We start from the raw sequence: 21,461 nt of genomic DNA on the forward strand, positions 1-21,461 counted from the left end.
CTCATTTCTCCTGGGAGGGGGGGTGGGCATCTGGGGGACCCCTTTTTAAAGGGGACTCCCAGATTCCACCATGAACCTCCCCCCCAGGAAATCGCGGCCTCCACCTCCACCGCCCATCGGAGGTGGAGAAAAGCCCCTTGTCCTTGGATTGGACAAGGGCTCGGAGGGGGAGGGGAAAGCTTGGCTGCCCCTCCCCTTCCAAGACCCCCCAATCCATGGACCATGCGGGCTGGTATAGTCAGGGTGCGGAGCCCCACGCGGCCGGTGCTCCGCATTCTGGCTATCCCAGCCTGCATGGGGGACAAGGGGTTAAAGAGGTCTGGGAGGGGGGACCCCACGTCGTTTTTTTTTTATATTTCCCACACTCAGAACGAAGTAAGTAAAACTCTTCCCACTTGGGGGAATCTATGAAAATAATACACTATTGCTACCTGTGCAAAAAAAAACTGACATTTTCTGCATTTAAAAGACATTTTCGCCCTTGAAACTTAAAAATCGATTTTCTCAAAAACTATAAGGTCTTTTTGAAAAAAAAAATTTTCCTCTTATTCCCACTGATCCCCTTAATATACCCTGGGAATTTGGTGTTCCTAAACTTTAAGCAGGCTTTGCTATTAACCGTTAAAGTCGGCGGGTTTTTAAATGTTTACATTTTTCCTTTGAAACTTTAACATCGATTTTCTCAAAAACTATAAGGTCTTTTTGAAAAAAAAAAATTTCCTCTTATTCCTCCTGATCTCCCTAATATATTCTCCAAATTTGAGGCTCTTAGCATTTAAGGGGGCTTTGCTATTAACCCTTAAAGTCGGCGGCTTTTTTATATTATACGGAGCGTTACGGTTTAACGCGAAATTACGGTAGCGTTTAATGCGAAATTACGGCATGAACGAAACGCGAAATTACGCGTTGAAAATTACGCTTACGGTATTTTCAATTACGATTTTAATGGCAATTACGCTACTGTAATTTCGCATCGTAATCGCAATTTTCGCATGCGTAATTTTAGTAATGCGAAATTACGAAAATTTCAGCTCAACTCTAGGGAGGGCTAGTGTTATGGTGGCCATACATAGTACAATGTTATATATTTTTTCGATTAGATCATTTAGTTCGATTTTTCCTTTAGATTGAATATAAAGATTTTTCCAGCATGTCCAATCTGATTTTTCTCGAAAAAACGGGATAATCGTTCGAATTTCTTGATCGAAAAAAAAATTATTTTCAACTTTCATTCGATTTGATCATTTAGATCGAATAAAGGGGATAATCAAACTTTTTATTGTACCATGTATGGCCACCTTTAGGATGAGTACAAGATTTTGAACAGAACAGAAGCACCGCACCAACAAGAATAAAAACGTCTAAAAAAAAGTTTATAAGGGGGAAGTTTTAGTGGACTTACTTCTCTCGCAGATTACCAGACTGAAAGCCGTTATTTTAAACAAAATAACATTTATTGTATGCTCTAAAATGCAACGCGTTTTGCAAGTCACAATCCTGCTTCATCAGGCAAATAATGGAGAAAAGCAAAAAGAGTCCGTGCAATGGCCAAGTGCCTCTGTCATCCTAGTGTTAGGATGAGGTCAGGTTAGGTTACAGTAATGAAAAGGTAAAGCTAATATTTTACTATCAGAGTTAATGAATAAAATATCAGAAATTGTGCCAGTATTCAACTATTGGCAATCTCCAGCGCCCTTTTTACATGTACAAGATGTATAAGTTGTATTTTATCTATGACATTATAATGCCTTTTGTTAGGAATGGTTAGGGATGCTTATTCAGATTCCGCGGAAATGCAAATCTCTGAAATTCCGATCGAAAATTGCCTTTCCGCATCGGAATGCGGAAATCGGTAATGCAAGTGCCGTAGGTGGATTTCCGCCGGAAATCACGGAAAATCCGCCCGACTTTACCATCGATTTTCTCAAAAACTAAAAGGTCTTTTTGAAAACTTTTTTTGCATCTTGTTCACAAGATTCAGTTTAATAAACCCTGAAAATGTGGTGTTTCTAGGACTTACGGGGGCTTTGCTATTAACTGCTAAAATCGGCGGATTTTTACTGTCATGTTAAATGCAGAAAATCTGCATCTGCCTATTTTCTGCATTTACATTACAGTAAAAACCCGCCGACTTTAGCGGTTAATAGCAAAGCCCCCGTAAGTCCTAGACACACCACATTTTCAGGGTTTATTAAACAGAATCTTGTGAATAAGATGCAAAAAAAGTTTTCAAAAAGACCTTATAGTTTTTGAGAAAATCGATGTTAAAGTCGGGCAGAATTTCCACGATTTCCGGCGGAAATTCCGCATCAGCATGCGGAAAATGTTAGCGGAAAGCGGAATCGGTAACTGGCAATGGCAGAATGCGGATTTACTGCGGAATTGGAAATTGGCATTTCCGACCATCCCTAGGAATGGTCAGTGAGAGGCTAATCTATCCAAGCTGATGAAAACGTTATGCTGATTTTATGCAAAAGTAGGCATCTTGAAAACGCACCAATCAGGTGCAGCAGCTCCAGCTGCATTTCATTGGTCCATTTCTGATCAGCATATATTTGCAAAAAAACTTTTATTGATATCAATTATTATCATCTCATTGATCATCCCTAGGTAGTTTTTTTTACAAAGTGACCTAATCAATCACTGGTAATACTAATGGTTTTATTTCTTTGTATACAGGTACCCCTCTCATTTGTGTCACTATATGGGCTGTGCTGAGGTTGCACTTTGATGATCATGGGTATGTATGCATGATAGATGTGAACATGAAACATACACGTGTTCACTGTATGTTTAGTCCCCTGTTGATTATGTTTATGTCTTCTGTAGGTGCTGGGACATGAACACCAGCGTCGCCCTCTGGTGGGTCATTAAGGGTCCTGTTGTTGCCTCAATTATGGTAGGTGAAAGGTCAAGATTTTTTTCCAACACAGAGTCATGTATAGGCCTAGTTTACAGAGAGTTTCTCAAGAGCTTAAGTACAGTGACCAGACCTCCCAGTTTACCTGGGGCATGTCTCAGAATTAGGGTACCCTGTCCCAGGCTCAAATGTGTCCCAGCCAATGTCCCAGGTGGACTGGCGGATGTCCCAGCCGCCGGACTTAGTGGCCGCCCAATTGGCTCCCGAGCTCCATGAAAACCTTGGCCTGTAAACCTTGGCCTGTCCACAGATCAGAGACGTAGGACATAGTAGGGAGTGGGGGGGGGGGGGGTCATGAGCCACTCTGCCTACCAGTCTTTTATCCTTTGTGTCCCCCACTCCTTTCGGTCAGCGTACTTAAATTTGTGATGGTGGCTCCCACTGCTTAAGGAGAGTCTGAAGCCAGTAAAATTACCTGTTTTTATTTCCCATTCCTCTTCAGCAATAACATAAAAGATGATTTGCTGCATCCCCGTGGCAGAACGATGTATTCACCCCCCCCCCCCCCCGAAATCCCAGGGCAAGATTCTACGACTTTCCAAGTTGCAGATTTGCAGAGGCATTCCAGCGGTTCTGGAGGTGTGTTTAGCTTCTAAGGGTACAATGGTTAATTTGCATATATTCAGCAGTGATGCACTGGGAGACATCTCAAGCTCACTCCAACCTGAATTATCGCAAATTCTTTCTGTTTTAAGAAAGCAAACTTTTGTTTTTCTTAGCATTTTAGTAAGGGGGCTTTTAGGACCGTTGTAGCCCCTTACACACTCCAATGAGTTCTGGGTCACTATGAGATTAGAAAACAAGAAATATATCAATTTAAAGGGATGAGAATAAAGTTTAGAGTATTTTTTTCTATAGAAACATACATATATTTACATAAATCTATACATTAGTCCAAAAAGGGGCACAAATGATGAAAATATAGGGACAGAGGGAATGGTTTCCCAAAAGGGGGACTGCCAAAGGCCACACTGAAAAATCCCATGAACGTTGCATCTTTGCGTGATTAATTGTGTACACTGGATAAATGAAAATGTAAATTAACATCATTGGTATTCACAGAAAAAACACTAAATAAAAAATGCTTATGAAAACATACAAAAATAACAAAAAAAGTACACTAAAGATCCCACGAAAAAAAAAGCCCTGAAAAATGTGTTAGATCCTATGCAAAAATCACTGAGATGAGTGTGAACACCCCCTGAAAGGATATCACCCTGTCAATCAGAGACTAGAGCTCCCTCTAGTGGTATCCCACACAGTGTAAAAGTATTTAGTCACAAATATTAGAGTATGCTAATTTAATTCAAAATGTATGCAGCCAGCTTGCAACTGCATCAATTCAAATTAACAGGAAGTGCATGCAAATTGGGATAACTAACATCTGATGTGGATGCTCTATTTGATTACATTCCGAAATGTCCCTTTTAAAGGTAATCTGAAGTGAAAATAAACTTATGATATAATGAATTGTACGTGTAGTACAGCTAAGAAATAGAACATTAGCAGCACAGATATAAGTCTGATAATGGCCTCAATTCACTAAGCTTATCTCCTGTCTTTAATAAGGTTTCTACAATTATCACCATGGTGACGAGGCATGTAGTATTCAGGAATCATTTTACCTCAGGCAAACCTAAAGTTACCTCTTCTGTCTTCAAGTTAACTCTATAATCCTTAAAATAACTCCAGAATTCTAACGTTAAAGCAGGGGAGGACTGGCCCAGGGGGACGGGGGGCAATTGCCCCCCGGGCCACCCAAATCTTAAGTAATTAGGGCCAGCCGCTGCTATACGCAGCGGCCGCAGACATACCACAGGTGACAGGTTCGCAGTGGGGATCGCAACCTCGCGCGATATTTCCCGGCAAGTTGAAGTATCCAATCAGAGAAGGGGCTGAGGCGGCCGGCCGTGGTGTGCCCTTGTGCGTGGCTGCGCCTGCGTGCGTGGCTGCGCCTGCGGTGGATGTGAGCGGCACAAGGACACAAATAGCTTAGGTCCTCTCCGGCCCGGTGGGTTGACCCTGCTTGACTCTGCCCCCCACCTGGAGCCATTGCCGCCCGCAACGTGCTGCTGTGCCTGTGGTGTCATCGGAGTGAGCTGTCTCACTCTTCAGCTTTCTGTGCTGGGGGGGCTGGGGGCCTGAAGCTGTGGCTACGAGTGGCTGGCTGGCCTGGTTGGAGGAGTCAGACACTCGGGGGGCTGGGAGTCGGAGATGCCACCTATAGCTGCTTGCTGCTGTGGAGGAGGAGGAGGTGTAGGACTGAGGAGACAGGAGGATAGAGGAGGTCGGGTCCAGGTCGCCAGAGGAGAAGGTGGTTTTTATAAATTTTATTTCTGTGCTTCTCCCTTCTTGTCACTGAGTTACTCACACTTTGCTGCCTGCCTGCTACTGCTGTCAAATTCAATTCTCTGCCCAGGCCAGTGCCCTCTGAGTTTTTTTGTGTGTGATAATCATCCCCATTCTGTCCCTGGCCTGAGGGGGAACGTTTTTTCTTCTTGTGGTGTGATTGTCGGCAGGGGAGGGGGGAGGCAGGCAGTTAGGCACTGTCAAACAGGTAGTTGGAGGGGGGGGGGGGTAGGTGTCAGACAAGTAGTTTGTATGGTGGGTGGGCAGGAGTGGGGTTAGGCATCACCAGGTAGGTAGGTTTGTGTGTGTGTGTGTGGGGGGGGGGGGTTGTTTAAAGGAGTTATCAGGCATTTTTAATGAAATAAGTGCTACTTACCCGGGGCTTCCTCCAGCCCCACGCTCCCAGCATGTCCCTCGCCGCAGCTCTGCAGTCAGCCATTCGCTGCCGTTGCCTCCCAGTCCCCGGCGATGGCACCAGTCCGACCTGGATGTCGGCCTGTACTGCGCCTGTGCGAGCAGCACTGTCAATCACCGCCACGTGGACCAGAGTGTACTGCGCAGGCGCAGTAGTTCTGCGTCTGCACAGTACGCTCTGGTCCATGTGGCGGTGATTGACAGCGCCGCTCGCACAGACGCAGTCGGCCTGACGTCATCGCCGGGGGCTGGGAGGCAGCGGCAGCGAACAGCTGACTGCAGAGCTGCGGCGAGGGACATGCTGGGAGCTTGGGGCTGGACAAGCCTTGAGTAAGTAGCACTTATTTTCATGAAAAAAAAAAGCCTGATAACTCCTTTAAGGTTAGGCATCAGACACAGACAGGTAGATTGTGCGGAGAAATGGGGTTAGGCATCAGAGTGTGTGTGTGTGTGTGTGTGAGTGTGTGTGTGTATGTGTGTGTGTGCGTGCGTGCGTGTGTGTCTGGGGCTGTTAGTCATCACAATTTGAAGATTTGCACACAAGAAAGATATGGCTTTGGGCTGGGGATGGCGTGAAACGGGCCTCTAGTTTGTGTTGTCCCCCCAGGCCAAAAGGTCCCAGTCCTCCCCTGCGTTAAAGACAGGCTGTTAATTAACTGCGTGTGAAAATAACTGCAGAGGAGGTAACTTAACTACAGAGGAGGTAACTTAAGGAATGAAGAGATAAGATAACTCTCTCACTGTGTGGAGGTACTTTTTCTCGTGCCTTATTATCTCCAGCATGATCTTAGTGAATTGAGGCCATTGTTTCCAGTACATGAAGAGTTAAGAAACTTCAGTTAACTATGCAAATTAGCTGCTCTGAGCTCTCCTTCCCAAGTTGGGTCAGAGACAGTCCTATTCTCTGAAGCACTTATAAAGAAACAGTGAGACACAGCTTCAGATAAGATGTTTACTGCAAGAGAGTTCAGAGTCATTAGCTCTGCTCTGTGTTATAGTTAAACATACAGGGCCATATGCAATTCACTTTTTCTTCTAAGCTTTCTCCAAGATAATATTTGCAAACCTTATCACTAAAATGCCTTTCAAGCCACCAGCAAGCAAGAAAATATCCAGAATAGTTTTGACAGCACTTGTTCACCTACGTTTTAGTATTATTTCAATTGCAAAGTGCTAATAAGCTATTTTAAACATAAGATGAAAAATGATCTCCTAGTAGAGAACTTAGGAGAAAACGTAAATTGCATATGGCCCACAGTGTGTGGTTTGTGATTGCAATCTGTACTACACATACAATTCATTGGCTTCGATTCACTAAGCTTATCTCCTGTCTTTAATAACGTTTCTAGAGCTATCACCATGGTGACGAGGCATGTAGTATTCAGGCAATGTTTTACCTCAGGCAAACCTAAAGTTATCTCTTCTGTCTTTAAGTTACAGACTAACCAGCAAGCTCATGGTGACCCAGAACTCATTGGGGTGTGTAAGGGACTACAATGGTCCTAAAAGCCCCCTTACTAAGATGTTAAGAAAAACAAAAGTTTGCTTTCCTAAAACAGAAAGAATTTGCGATAATTCAGGTTGGAGTGAGCTCGAGATGTCTCCCAGGCACCACTGCTGAATATAATTTGCATATATTCAGCAGTGGTGCCTGGGAGACATCTCGAGCTCACTCCAACCTGAATTATCGCAAATTCTTTCTGTTTTAGGAAAGCAAACTTTTGTTTGTCTTTAAGTTAAGGAGAGATCTCTAAAGTTAACTTTTCAAGCCTTAAAATAACTCCAGAATTCTAAACTTAAAGGCCTCAATTCACTAAGATCATGCTGGAGATAATAAGGCAAGAGAAAACTTACCACCATGCAGTGAGAGAGTTATCTTATCTCTTCATTCCTTAAGTTACCTCCTCTGTAGTTAAGTTACCTCCTCTGTAGTTAAGTTACCTCCTCTGTAGTTAAGTTACCTCCTCTGTAGTTATTTTTGCACACAGTTAATTAACAGCCTGTCTTTAACTTTAGAATTCTGGAGTTATTTTAAGGATTGAAGAGTTAACTTAAAGACAGAAAAGTTAACTTTAGGTTTGCTTGAGGTAAAATGTTCCCTGAATACGACATGCCTTATCACCATGGTAACAACTCTAGAAACGTTATTAAAGACAGGAGATAAGCTTAGTGAATTGAGGCCAATGACAGGCTGTTAATTAAATGCGTGTGAAAATAACTACAGAGGAGGTAACTTAAGGAATGAAGAGATAAGATAACTCTCTCACTGTGAAAACTTATCTCTACACCTTAATAAGGCAAGATCGATAAGTAGAGGTAAGTTTTTTCTTGATGAATTGAGGCCAATAGCCTCAATTCACTAAGATCTTGCTGGAGATAATAAGGCAAGAGATAACTTGCCACCACACAGTGAGAGAGTTATCTTATCTCTTCATTCCTTAAAGGAAACCTGAAGCGAGTACAATTATTTATAATAAACACATGACGTAGCTGCAAATGAATATTACATACTAACCTCACCATCAGTTCCTCTCAGAAACTCACCATTTTCTTCTTACAGTGATCCCTCCCAGTTCTGACAATATTTTGTCAGAACTGAAATATACCAGTTGCTGTCAGTTATATATCCGCAGCTGTCAGTTACAACTGAATGTGCAAGGTAATGTCCATGTTTCCCTATGGCTCAAGTGGACGATGTTACAGTTTAACAGTGTGCTGACCAGGAAGCTGTTATGGTGTAATGGCTATTTTCAAAATGGAGGACAGAGAATTTCATTGAGCACAGAGGACAAATCGGACGCAGGAGAGGAGAAAGAGATTGAGGAGTAGACTACACAGTATGACCTGTGTATTGTTATTTTGACTTTTTATTTTCAGTTCAGGTTCTCTTTAAGTTACCTCCTCTGTTAAGTTACCTCCTCTGTAGTTATTTTCACACGCAGTTAACAGCCTGGGCCACATGCAATTCACCTTTTCCCCTGAGTTTTCTCCTAGGAGAAAATGTCATCTTCAATTTAAATAACCCTTTGAACTTTGCAATGGAAAAAGTACCAAAAGTGGTGCGAAAAAGTACTATCCAAAATAATTTACAGTATTTGTTTGCTTGCTGGTGGTGTAAAAGGCATTTTATTTACATGTTGTGAAAATACCGCCTAGGAGAAAACTCAGGTGAAAAAGTGAATTGCATATGGCCCCTGCCTTTAACTTTATAATTCTGGAGTTATTTTAAGGATCGAAGAGTTAAAGAGGAACTTCAGCCTAAACAAACATACGGCCATTCAGTTACATTAGTTATGTTAATTAAAATAGATAGGTAATATAATCTCTTACCCACCCTGTTTTAAAAGAACAGGCAAATGTTTGATTGCATGAGGGCAGCCATCTTTTTGGTTGAAAGGAGGTGACAGGGAGCATGAGACCCAGTTCCAACTGTCCTGTGTCCTGAGCACCTCTCCCAGTTGCTAGGCAACATGAATAACAACATAGGAAATCCCATCATGCTCTGCACAGCATCAGGGGAAAAAAGCCCGGGCAGTGTTCTTTGATGGGTGGAGCTTAGGTAAAAATGCAGCTAAAAATGATGCTTTGGTAAGAAAAACAAAGTTCTGATGCTGTGAAACTGTTAAAGAAACACCAAGCCTTTTCAGTTCTGCTGAGTAGATTTTTAGTCCGGAGGTTCACTTTAACTTAAAGACAGAAGAGTTAACTTTAGGTTTGCCTGAGGTAAAATGTTTCCTGAATACTACATGCCTCGTCATCATGGTGATAATATAGAAAGGTTATTAAGGACAGGAGATAAGTGTAGTGAATTGAGGCCAATATATCAGAATTTATTTATTTTTTTTGCTTCAGTGTCACTTTAATTTCAACATTAAATTCAATAGATTCCTGTTATGCGGTGGTTGTTTCTAGCAGTTCATCCTCTCTTTATTTGTCCCACAGATCAACTTTGTGCTGTTTGTCGGGATAATAATCATTTTGGTTCAGAAGCTTCAGTCCCCTGATATAGGCGGCAATGAGTCCAGCATTTACCTGTAAGTATATTACATCTGTTACCACACAACCATTATTATTACCCTGTCATGTGTCCTGTTACAGTATAGGGCCTGTAAAATATACAGCTTGTCAATCTCCAGTGTCATCTTTGGTACTTAAATGCCGGGACAGTTTTTAAAGATTGGAAACATATCGTATATCCTCACATATTAGCTGACCCGTGTATAAGCCGAGGTACCCACTTTTCCCTCAAAAACCAGGAGAAAGTGATTGACTCGCGTCTAAACCCCCTCCCCAATATAGCTCCCTCTACAGTAGCCAGATGTGCCCCCAGTACAAGTCACCCTTCCTCTCTGTAGCCAGATGTGCTCCAGGAACCAGGATCATACAGCTGTGTCTCAAGAAGCCACTAGATGGCGTCATAGATATGAGACACAGCGATTGCCGCACCAGAAGCATACTCGATCATAGTCTTGAGCAGCACGCTCTGCACACCATGTTGCAGGGGATGGGGGGCACACACACCAGGGAGCCAGCTGGCAAGAGAAGGTTCACTACTGCACAATCCTTACACTCCTCTGCCAGTAACAAAACCTGCTCCACCATCCGTTCTGCTCCACTGACTCGCATATAAGCCTCGGGGGTAACTTTTCAGAACATTTTTTATGCTGAAAAATTAGGCTTATACCCAAGTATATATACAGTATATGATTTCTTACTACCATCTCAATCTCTATTAAGATGAATTAAAGACCAGCATTACAGATCAATTTTTGACCGATTGTATCCCTTAATATCGATCATAATATTGATAGCAAATACTTAAATCCACTTCAATACACAAACTATTAGACATTTTGTTGAATCAAATGTTTTATTGGGCAAAAACATTGTACAATGTATGGTTACCTTAACATTAATAGTGCACATTTGCAGAAATATTAAATGTTCAGGTACCATATTGCAGACCCCAAAATACTGTTCAACTATGAGCTTTGTGTGCCCGTTTCCAAAACTGTTTTGGAGTACCCTGGATGATCTCCTCCTAGCCTTGCCCATGACGTTGATATTCCACCCTTTCTTTTCTGAGAAATCCACAGCCAGTACAAAATAACAACCTGGTCTCCCAGAATGCTCTGGTGGTAGAATTCAGCATAGCTAAACAGCCTAGGCTAAGCATCACTGGGAGGGCGGAGAAACATAGTAATATACAGCAAAATAAAGATAGAAGAAATGTTTCTAATGTTGAAACCAGGAAAATGGCCATAAAAGTCTATATCCTGAATACAGTAATTGACTTCATTCTACTACTATGGTGCCTCTTTAACCACTTAAGGACCACAGGCTCCACCCCCTCCCCTCCACACACACACACACACACACACACACACACACACACACACACACACACACACACACACACACACACACACACACACACACACACACACACACACAGTGACCAGGCTATTTTTACAAATCAGGCCACTGCATCTTTAAGGGCTCGCTGCAGGGCCATACAGCTCAGCACACAAGTGACCCCCCCTTCATTTTCGGCCCACCAACAGAGATTTCTGTTGGTGGGCTCTGATGGCCTTTTTTTGTTTTTTAATAAATATTGCTATTTTTTACTTATTTATGTTTCCCCTCCTCCCTCTCCCCGCCAGCCAATGACAGTGAATGCTTCTGTGCCTCCCAGTACAGCAATGCCTTAGATTGCAGCGCTGTACAGTGTAAATAGATGGCAGTTTTACTATCTAACAGTCTCCTAGCGGAGCTCTGTCATTGAAGTAGAGACGCGCATGCCGATGCACGTGCAATCTCCTGCAAAACCCCGCCCCAGGACTTGACGCCAGTTGGCGTTGAGCGGTCCTGGGGCTGCTTCAGCAACTGGCGTGGAGCGGACAGCTAAAGGTTAAACACAAATCTATAGCTATGTTCCCCGTTTTAAACTCTGAATAGGAAAAACTGTAAGAAGGAAAAAGAAAGAAAAAAAAAAGAGAAAGAGAATGCCTCGTCTTTCAGGATTGACAATTTGCTCGGGCACTTATGGCAAAGTTGTTCAGCATTCATCCCCTGCCTCGGCGTCCTGATTGAAAATGTCAGACGGACGTTCGGGAAAATGTCAGGCCAGTTAGCGAGATGTCAGCTTTGTCTGTTCGCATTTGAGCAAGACGTGTCCTGTTTCACCTGGCGCACTTCCGAGGCAGCAAAGATCTCGCCTAATCTGCCATAATTGACGGGGAATTGATCCGCTGGGCAAGGCCTGCTCACATTTGGACGATTTTAGACATTTCATTACAGTTCCCTGTGATGGTTGACAAGTAAGTAAACACCCCATCGAAACACCTTATTTATTAAGAAGGCCACGCGCCATACAATTTTTAAAACTTTTGTTTAATTTCAAGAATTAAAATTAATTTTTCTAATTAATTGTAACATTTAATACATTGTATCAATGAAGCACATAAGTGTATTCACTGTTTCCCCAATTATGAAAAAAATGATTGAAACTCTGAAAAAAATTGATTGGTTCTCTACAGCCTAGGTTCTCAACGTGTGGTACGCGTACCCCAGGGGGTACTTCTGATGGTTCCAGGGGGTTCTCGGGCTCAATATACATAACCAAGAATAACAAATTAAGAGTTTCAAATTATAAATCTTATTTAAACAGCACCAAATTAATGTTTTAGCTAATTAAAAGCAATAATAAATGCTTGGAAATTGTTTAGAACCAATTATCATGTATTACGATTAAATATATATTAGTCAGGGGGTACTTGTAATAATGTTTACTACACTAGGGGGTACTTGGAGAGTACAGGGTTTTAAAAGGGGTACATATCAATAAAATGTTGAGAAACACTGCTCTACAGTAACAAATTGAAAATCTACCCTACACCACTCAATTTTTATAAAAAATTGATCATAAAAATCCACCTCTAGCGATTGGATAGATTAAAAAAAAATGGAAATATGATTGGGTTTCTTTCTCAAATAGAAAAAAAAAAGGTTTACATTTTTCAGGAGATCTGATTTTTATTGAATGGCCGTAAATCAGATAATTTTATTGTATCGTGCGTTGGCCACCTTTACTGATTTACTAAAAGAAAATTATTTTTTGTAGTGTAGGAAATGGTTTCGGTTATGGATGGTCAGTGAGTTGCTAAAAATAAATTGATTACAAAATGAAGCTAATTTTTGGCATGTGTATGCAGCTTAAAAATGGTACAAGTTCAAGCCATAAGCCTCCTCAGCCAAGCCACCTGTTTCCGAACTGCATAAATTTGCACGATTGATCTTGATTAAAAAAAAAAAATACAACAGAAAGCTTGGACGGCACTACATCGAGGACAGAAGCGAAGTCAGCGCTGCCAGCAGTCTAATATATTGGTATGTTCCATGACGAACATTGGTACGTGCCACGAGAAACACTGTTACAATCCATAAGACAGGGCAGCACGGTGGCATAGTGGTTAGCGCTCTCGCCTAGCAACGCTGGGTCCCCAGTTCGAATCCCAGCCAGGTCAACATCTGCAAGGAGTTTGTATGTTCTCCCCGTGTCTGTGCGGGTTTCCCTCGGGCACTCTGGTTTCCTCACACATCCCAAAAACATACAGATAAATTAATTGGCTTTCCCCTAAAATTGACCCTAGACTACGATACATACACTACACGATACATACATAGACAAATGACTATGGTAGGGATTAGATTGTGAGCTCCTCCTAGGGACAGTTAATGACAAGACTATATATATACTCTGCGAAGTGCTGCGGAAGATGTCGGTGCTATGTAAATACTAAAAATAATAATTATTAATAATAATAATAATAATAAGACAAAGTGACATAACAGTGTGGGTGACCCGGTATGTCGCTTTGCCTTATGTTTGTTGTGGCACATAACAATAAGGCTTTTTTTCCACGGACAGTTGATAGGCAGTGAAATGCCTCTCAAACTTACACAACTACTCACTGCTGCCTGGCAACTGCTTGTTGCTGCCTGGTAACTGCTCACTGTTACCTGGTAACTGCTTGCTGAGCACACAGCTCAACAGTTTGTGGAAAAGAGGCCTTAAAGTGAACCAGAGGCGAAGCACCCTAATGTATTTCACCATATATATATATATATATATCAGTGGGAACATTAGAGAAAACACCTACCTTGCTCTTATCCTTCACTGCTTAGCCTGCTTGTTAACAGCCCTGATAAAATCCCAGACTGAGCATTCAGTCTGGCTTTGCTCAGGAATCATTATAGCTGAATCATTATAGCAGAGCCAGAAGGGGGCAGACTTTGGCTTGAAAAGACATCAGAGAAGACAGACTCAGCTATAATGATTCCTGAGCAAAGCCAGACTGAATGCTCAGTCTGGGATTTTATCAGGGCTAATAACAAGCAGGCTTAGCAGTGAAGAATGAAACAGAGAGCAGGGTAAGTGATTTCTCTAATGTTCCCACTGATATACAGGTAGTCCCTGACTTACGAACGCCCAACTTACTAACGACCCGCCGATACGAACGTCCGCCGATCCGCCGCAATGACGTCACGCAGCCGGGGACTTCCTCTTCTGCTGCGGTTCCTTAAAGAGGAACTGTAACGTGAAAATGTCCCCTGGGGGGTACTCACCTCGGGTGGGGGAAGCCTCAGGATCCTAATGAGGCTTCCCACGCCGTCCTCCGTCCCTCGGGGGTCTCGCTGCAGCCCTCCGTACAGCGGTGACGTCATTATTTACCTTCTCGGCTCCAGTGCAGACGCTCTGACGGCTGTCGGCTCTGAAGTAGGCGGAAATTCCTGATCGCCATTGGGTCCGCTCTACTGCGCAGGCGCAAGTCTCCGGCGCCTGAGCAGTAGAGCGGACCCGACTGAGATCGGGTATTTCCGTCTACTTCGGAGCGGACAGCAGCCACAGCGCCCCGCTGGAGCCTGCAAAGGTAAATATTGAAGTCACAGTCGGGTCTGTCGCCGGCTGTTCGGAGGGCTGCAGCGAGACCCCCGTGGGGCCGAGGACGGCGTGGGAAGCCTCATTAGGATCCCGAGGCTTCCCCCACCCGAGGTGAGTACCCCCAGGGGCGTTTTTTAATGTTACAAAGTCTCTTTAAGCAGAGTTGGCGCAGCAGAAGCCATATCAGGGACATCTCACCTGTTCCATGTGTTGTAAGGTTCCATCATGCTGCCTGGAAGCTGCGCGGCCCGTCTCCTCTCCATTCACCGTCCCCCCGGCAGCTTCTCATGCATCGCGTAATGATGCATCAGGAGGAGCCGCCACTAGGGGGCTTCTCCTGATTGCGTCATTATGCGACGCATGAGAAGCCATCGGGGGGACTGTGAATGGAGAGGGGACGGGCTGGGCAGCTTCTGGGCAGCACGATGGGACCTTACAACACATGGAATAGGTGAGATGTCCCTGATATGGCTTCCGCTGCGCCTACTCTGCTTGCTTAAGGAATGGGGGCAAAGGTGGCACATGGGAGACACATGGGACACACGAGGCATATGGGAGACACATGGAGGCATATGGGAGACACAAGGAGGCTCATGGGTGACACAAGGAGGCACAAGGGAGACACAATGGAGACCAAGGAGACACCGGGGCTAGAGATGAGACAGGGGGACACTGTAGGCACAAAGAGCACAAATGGCACAGTGTCCCAACTTAACAACGGATTTAGGTTAAGAATGAACCTACCTACATTCTACGACTTTTGGCGTCCATCCCACTCCGCCATGCCCCCCTTCAGGTGTTAGACCCCTTGAAACATCTTTTCCATCACTTTTGTGGCCAGCATAAATTTTTCTACTTTTCCAAGTTCGCCTCCCTATTGAAGTCTATTGCGGGTTTGCGAAAGTTCAGCGAACTGAACTTTGGCGGAAGGTTCATTTGGACGTCAAATCGGGCATGTGTACAAACGGTCATTCAGCTGATAATACTGGATTTGACCGATCCGCCAAGCAGATCCATCAAAACCAGCGTTATCAGCTGAATGACCATTTGTACACATGCCCAATTTGACGTCTAAATGACCGGTCATTTGGAAAAATCCGACGTGTGTACGCACCTTTAAAATACTGATCGATGTGTGGTGATAAGTTTTCACTTGCCTTAAAGGGATACTGTAGGGGGGTCGGAGGAAAATGAGCTGAACTTACCCGGGGCTTCTAATGGTCCCCCGCAGACATCCTGTGCCCATGCAGCCACTCACCGATGCTCCGGCCCCGCCTCCGGTTCACTTCTGGAATTTCTGACTTTAAAGTCAGAAAACCACTGAGCCTGCGTTGCCGTGTCCTCGCTCCCGCTGATGTCACCAGGAGTGTACTGCGCAGACACAGACCATACTGGGCCTGCGCTGTGCACTCTTGATGACATCAGCGGGATCGAGGACACGGCAACGCAGGCGCAGTGGTTTTCTGACTTTAAAGTCAGAAATTCCAGAAGTGAACCGGAGGCGGGGCCGGAGCATCGGTGAGCGGCTGCGTGGGCACAGGATGTCTGTGGGGGACCATTAGAAGCCTCGGGTAAGTTCAGCTCATTTTCCCCAGACCCCCCTACAGTATCCCTTTAAGGTGCCCATACACTCGTCAGATTGGCAGCAGATAGATAAGAAATGCATCTGATGATCTATCTGATGCGTTTTTAGAACATTCTTTACCAGGATAGAATTCCAATAGATTTCAGTTTGAAATCTATTGGAATTCTATCTGATGGCATTTTTTTGCCATCAGATTTCCATTAAGGCCAATGCAAACTGATAAGCAATCTCATCAGATCGACCTAAATTTTCCATCCTGCCAGCTCGATGGAAATCCATCGAAATCCATCGAAATCGGCCATCGATCGGTCGATTGGCCAACCGATTTGCAAACGATCAATCGATCGATCGATCGGGATCGATCGGTCGGCCAGAAAATCGGCTGAGTGTATGGGCCCCTTTATTCTCACCAGCATGATCTTAGTTAATTGTGGCCATTGTTTTCTACAAACCATTATGTAAAATATATTTCAATTATGTTCTTTACAATGCTTATTAAGAACAGTCTGATCTCCGGCTTTAATAGATTCAATGCAGGCATTAACATTCATTCAGTTGGAGTGACAACTCATTGCTGTGGGCAAGATTTTTTTTTTTCATTTTTTTTGACTTGTATGAAGTGAGTCCCCTGGTGAACTGTGCAGATGTCTGCTAACCCTGTCATGTCCGTCAGCTGCTTCCAGGCATGCTTCTGTAAGAGGGCTAACCAATACACTGTCAAGATTTCTGAGCTTTCCATCATCACTTTGTAAGTGTGCTGCTGCCTACGCATTGCCGTGACGTCAGTGTTTGTCGTGTGCCTCAGCTGCACGGTCCATTGTGTGTCGCTGTGCTGAGTGTTTCTGTCCCGCCTCAAAATATGACACCATCTGGTTTAAAGCCCTAGGATAGGTCTAGTGTTCTAAAAACAGTTATTAGCTGGAATAAGAAAATCTAGGATGGCCCAGGTTTATTTTTAAAATAATTGTTCTTCTGTTTGTTAGTGCTCCTCTGACACATGGGGGCCATTTCAAAACTTTGCTGAGTAAGGGCCATTATTTGTAGTTGCAACTTTGCTTAGTAGTCAGTTGTACCCATAGGGGGGAGGTAGATGGCTTCTACAACTGTAGAAGAGGGGTCCAGAACCAAGAGGGCTCCAAGTTCATACCATAGAAGAGGGGTCCAGAACCAAGAGGGCTCCAAGTTCATACCATAGAAGAGGGGTCCAGAACCAAGAGGGCTCCAAGTTCATACCATAGAAGAGGGGTCCAGAACCAAGAGGGCTCCAAGTTCATACCATAGAAGAGGGGTCCAGAACCAAGAGGGCTCCAAGTTCATACCATAGAAGAGGGGTCCAGAACCAAGAGGACTCAAGTCCATACCATAGAAGAGGGGTCCAGAACCAAGAGGGCTCCAAGTTCATACCATAGAAGAGGGGTCCAGAACCAAGAGGACTCAAGTCCATACCATCCCTCTGATACAAGGGTCTCCCTCCCTGAGCTGTTATACTTCAACAATGGCCAAGAAGGAAAATGGTGAGAAGAAGCAGATGTTGTCATAGTCTTGGTGCACAATGCCATCCCTACTCCCCTGCCTGCTTAGATGTTCTGGAGGTTGTTTACACCTTGTAATGGTTTTCTGTGGGTGCTCCTCCTGCACATGAAAACCCCAGGAAAACTTTGCTTGGGGGGGGGGTGGCATGATTTGCCCATCTAGTTAGGAGTCTGATTAGGATCATTAGTTATAAGTAGCAGTTAAGCTAAGGATTTCCACCTTCTCTACTCATTCCGCTACTTAAGTTCAGGATTAGGGTTGCTAAAGCTATGCTTTAGGTTCCGTATTGGAGTTAAAATTTGGTTAGTATCAGAAAAGGCAAGAAGAGTTCAGGAAGAATTCCATTTATCAGGTGACCGATTTGCACCACTCTGATTGGGTGGTTATGGTATGCCTACACAAAAGTGAGATATAATCACAGCAGCCACCATGAACTCAGCTATCAGAAGACATTACATTATCAAATCAAAAAAGCCAGAAAGTACATTTGACTAGCCCTGACCAGTTAAAGGCTGAATCCAATTTGTGTTAAATTTGCATGTAAGACAATATTGTTAACCTCTCAATCGACCATTCCTTTTTAGAATTAATCCCATATTGAACTGTCTTCTATCCTCGGTTGTTAAATTGCTGGATATAGACTGAAACGTGTTCAGACAAAAAAGTATTAAATCACCAATAATTTAAAAAAAAAATTACAGCTTCTAAATATTGAAAATTGTTGCTGCCCCTTCGGCAAAGCCCTACAAATTCCTTATAGTACACATGAATTGAAAATATAACTTGCTATTGTGCATACATGTAATTAACCTCCCTGGCGGTCTATTAAAAACCGCCAGGGGGCAACGCAGCCGTTTTTTTGTATTTTTTTTTTAAAATCATGTAGCGAGCCTAGGGCTCGCTACATGATAGCCGCTGTGCAGCGGCATCCCCCTACCCTCTTCGATCGCCTCCGGCGATCGGCAATCAGGAAATCCCGTTCAAAGAATGGGATTTCCTGGAGGGCTTCCCCATGGCGACGGGGCGGGATGACGTCACCGACGTCATCGATGTCGTGACGTCATTGGGAGTCCCGATCCACCCCTCAGCGCTGCCTGGCGCTGAAAGGCCAGGCTGCGCAAGGGGTCTAGGGGGGGGGAGCGGCGTGGCATGGCGGATAGCGGCGAATCGGCGCGGGGTGGCAGCGATCAGTGTGCTCACGCAGCTAGCAAAGTGCTAGCTGCGTGCAGCAAAAAAAAAAAATTGTGCAAATCGGCCCAGCAGGGCCTGAGAAAACCTCCTGAGCGGCTTTCCCCGAACTACGTTCGGGGTTACCGCCAGGAAGGTTAAGGCACCGGGAAATTTGGAAGCAGGGCAAAGCCGAAAAACAGCTCACTCTACTCCTGCAAAAGTCCCGGCACCGTTAATTACTATTCCCCCTCCAGGCCGCCGTGGACTCAGGGGACAGACTTCATTCAGCTGCCAGCTATTTCTCTGGCAGCCAAACTACGCTGTTTTATAGTAATTTGGGCTCCGTCTTTTGACGGCACCGAAATTACTGGCCGAGCGTCACTATAGCTGTAATTCACTTACGGCCTATAACTGTGCATGGCGCGCCTAAATTTCCTGAGCCGAGTTTGCCTGTCTCAGCTACTGATGTGGTGCAGAAAATCTGATGACTCATTGCAGAGTTCATAAATCTTGCAACCAAGGTAATCTGACAGTTAAAAGTTGGTGTACATATGTAGCGTTAATCGTGATGAGCAATTTCGATTTCATGACATTTTGCATAGCTTTCGCAATTACAATTCTGATTATAATTAAGATTTTGTGGGAAATCCTAATTTTGCATCATTTTTGTACAAATGCATTGAAGTCTAAGGCGCTTACTCAATTCACCTTCTCCTCTAGGTTTTCTCCTGGGGAGTATTTTCACACCTTATCAATAAAAAGCCCTTTAACCTCCTTGGCGGTAACCCCGTGTGTGACACGGGGTAAGCCGCCGGAGGGTGCCGCTCAGGCCCTGCTGGGCCGATTTTCATAATTTTTTTTTTGCTGGACGCAGCTAGCACTTTGCTAGCTGCGCCAGCACTCTGATCGCCGCCGGCCCCTGCCCGATCGCCGCTATCTGCTGCGGCGCGGGTCCCCCCCCCCCCCAGACCCCAGCGCTGCCTGGCCAATCAGTGCCAGGCAGCGCCGAGGGGTGGCCCGGGACTCCCAATGACGTCCCGACGTCAGTGACGTCGGTGACGTCATCCCGCCCCGTCGCCATGGCGACGGGGGAAGCCCTCCAGGAAATCCCGTTCTATGAACGGGATTTCCTGATCGAAGCGGGCGGGGGGATGCCGCTCAGCAGCGGCTATCATGTAGCGAGCCCTAGGCTCGCTACATGATTAAAAAAAAATTTTTTTTTTAAAAAACTGCTGCGCTCCCTCCTGGCGGTATTTTTCATACCGCCAAGGAGGTTAAGCCACCAGTAAGCTAGTATATACTCCAAAAAAAGTTGACAGAATATTTTCTTTTGTATAAATGCACTGAAGTCTGAGGCATTTTTTTTTCACAAGAAAAAACACATTTTTGCACAAGTGCATTAAAGGGAACCAGAGACGAAGCACCCTTGTGTATTTTACCATATATATCAGTAAGAACATTAGAGAAAACACTTACCATGCTCTCTCTTTCATCCTCACTGCTAAAAGTGTCTGTTATCAGCTGTGATAAGAATCCCAGACTGAGCATTCAGTCTGGCTTTGCAGGGAATAATTATAGCTGAGTCATTACAGCAGAGCCACAAGGGGGCAGGCTTGGGCTTGAAAAGACACCAGAGAAGACAGACTCAGCTATTATCTTTCTGTAGCAAAGCTAGACTGAGTGCTCCTCAGTCGGGGATTCTTATCAGAGGTGATAACAGTCAGATTAAACAGAGAACAATGGAACAAAGAGCAGATTAGGTGTTTACTGTCATGTTCCCACTGATTTATAAAGTAGAATACAAGAGGGTGCTTCATCTCTGGTTCTCTTTAAAGTCTATGGGCATGAGAAAGTTTTTGCAAAATTACCCTGCATTGCAAAATTATGGATCCTAATTACGATTACATGCGAAATTGAAATTTTGCAACGTAATTTCGTTTTTCCCTTTGAAATTAGTACTATGTGAGATTTGAGCTCATCACCACACATATGTTGAGGCTGGAAGGCTGAATGTTGAGTGTCATAGTTGGCCCACTCTGTTCCATGAAACACAACCCTATTATTATTATTATTATTATTATTATCACTATTGTGCTTGTGATGCCTCTTACCATTTCCCACTCTCAGTTTTTGCCTGGTGATAATTTGCATTAACCTTTGCTCCCTTTAACAGGAGGTTAGCCCGGTCTACATTACTGCTTATCCCACTCTTCGGCATACACTACACGGTCTTTGCTTTCTCACCGGAGAATGTCAGCAAGCGGGAGAGACTGGTCTTCGAACTTGGCCTGGGCTCATTTCAGGTAAAATCGCTCTCTGATAAATCACATGTAGATTTAAGTGTTAACTGAATTTTTTTAGGCCCATTCACACTAGAAACGGTTTTCTGAGTGTTTTGCGATTGATTAGCATTTTTTAAAATCGATCCCATTCGCTTTCATTCAAATCGTGGTAAAAATCACTGCGATTTTCACATACGCAATCGCGGTGATCTTTTTCACGATTTTCACCATGATTTTCAAGAAAGTGAATGGGATCGATTTAAA

The 21,461-nt window shown here is 44.1% G+C and overlaps 1 protein-coding gene across 2 annotated transcripts in view; it reads left to right on the top strand.

Annotated features, from left to right (window-relative positions):
- ADCYAP1R1 (ADCYAP receptor type I) overlaps positions 1-21,461 on the top strand; it is a 312,660-nt gene that overhangs the window by 276,960 nt on the left and 14,239 nt on the right. For both annotated transcript variants that reach the window (XM_068238512.1, XM_068238513.1), the window contains 4 exons: positions 2,680-2,740; positions 2,830-2,899; positions 9,626-9,717; positions 21,089-21,218. In XM_068238512.1, the coding sequence (XP_068094613.1) occupies positions 2,680-2,740; positions 2,830-2,899; positions 9,626-9,717; positions 21,089-21,218 (353 nt within the window). The remainder of the gene's footprint in view (positions 1-2,679; positions 2,741-2,829; positions 2,900-9,625; positions 9,718-21,088; positions 21,219-21,461) is intronic.

Source organism: Hyperolius riggenbachi, chromosome 5, assembly GCF_040937935.1.
Source record: "Hyperolius riggenbachi isolate aHypRig1 chromosome 5, aHypRig1.pri, whole genome shotgun sequence".
In the NCBI taxonomy this organism is placed as follows: domain Eukaryota; kingdom Metazoa; phylum Chordata; class Amphibia; order Anura; family Hyperoliidae; genus Hyperolius; species Hyperolius riggenbachi.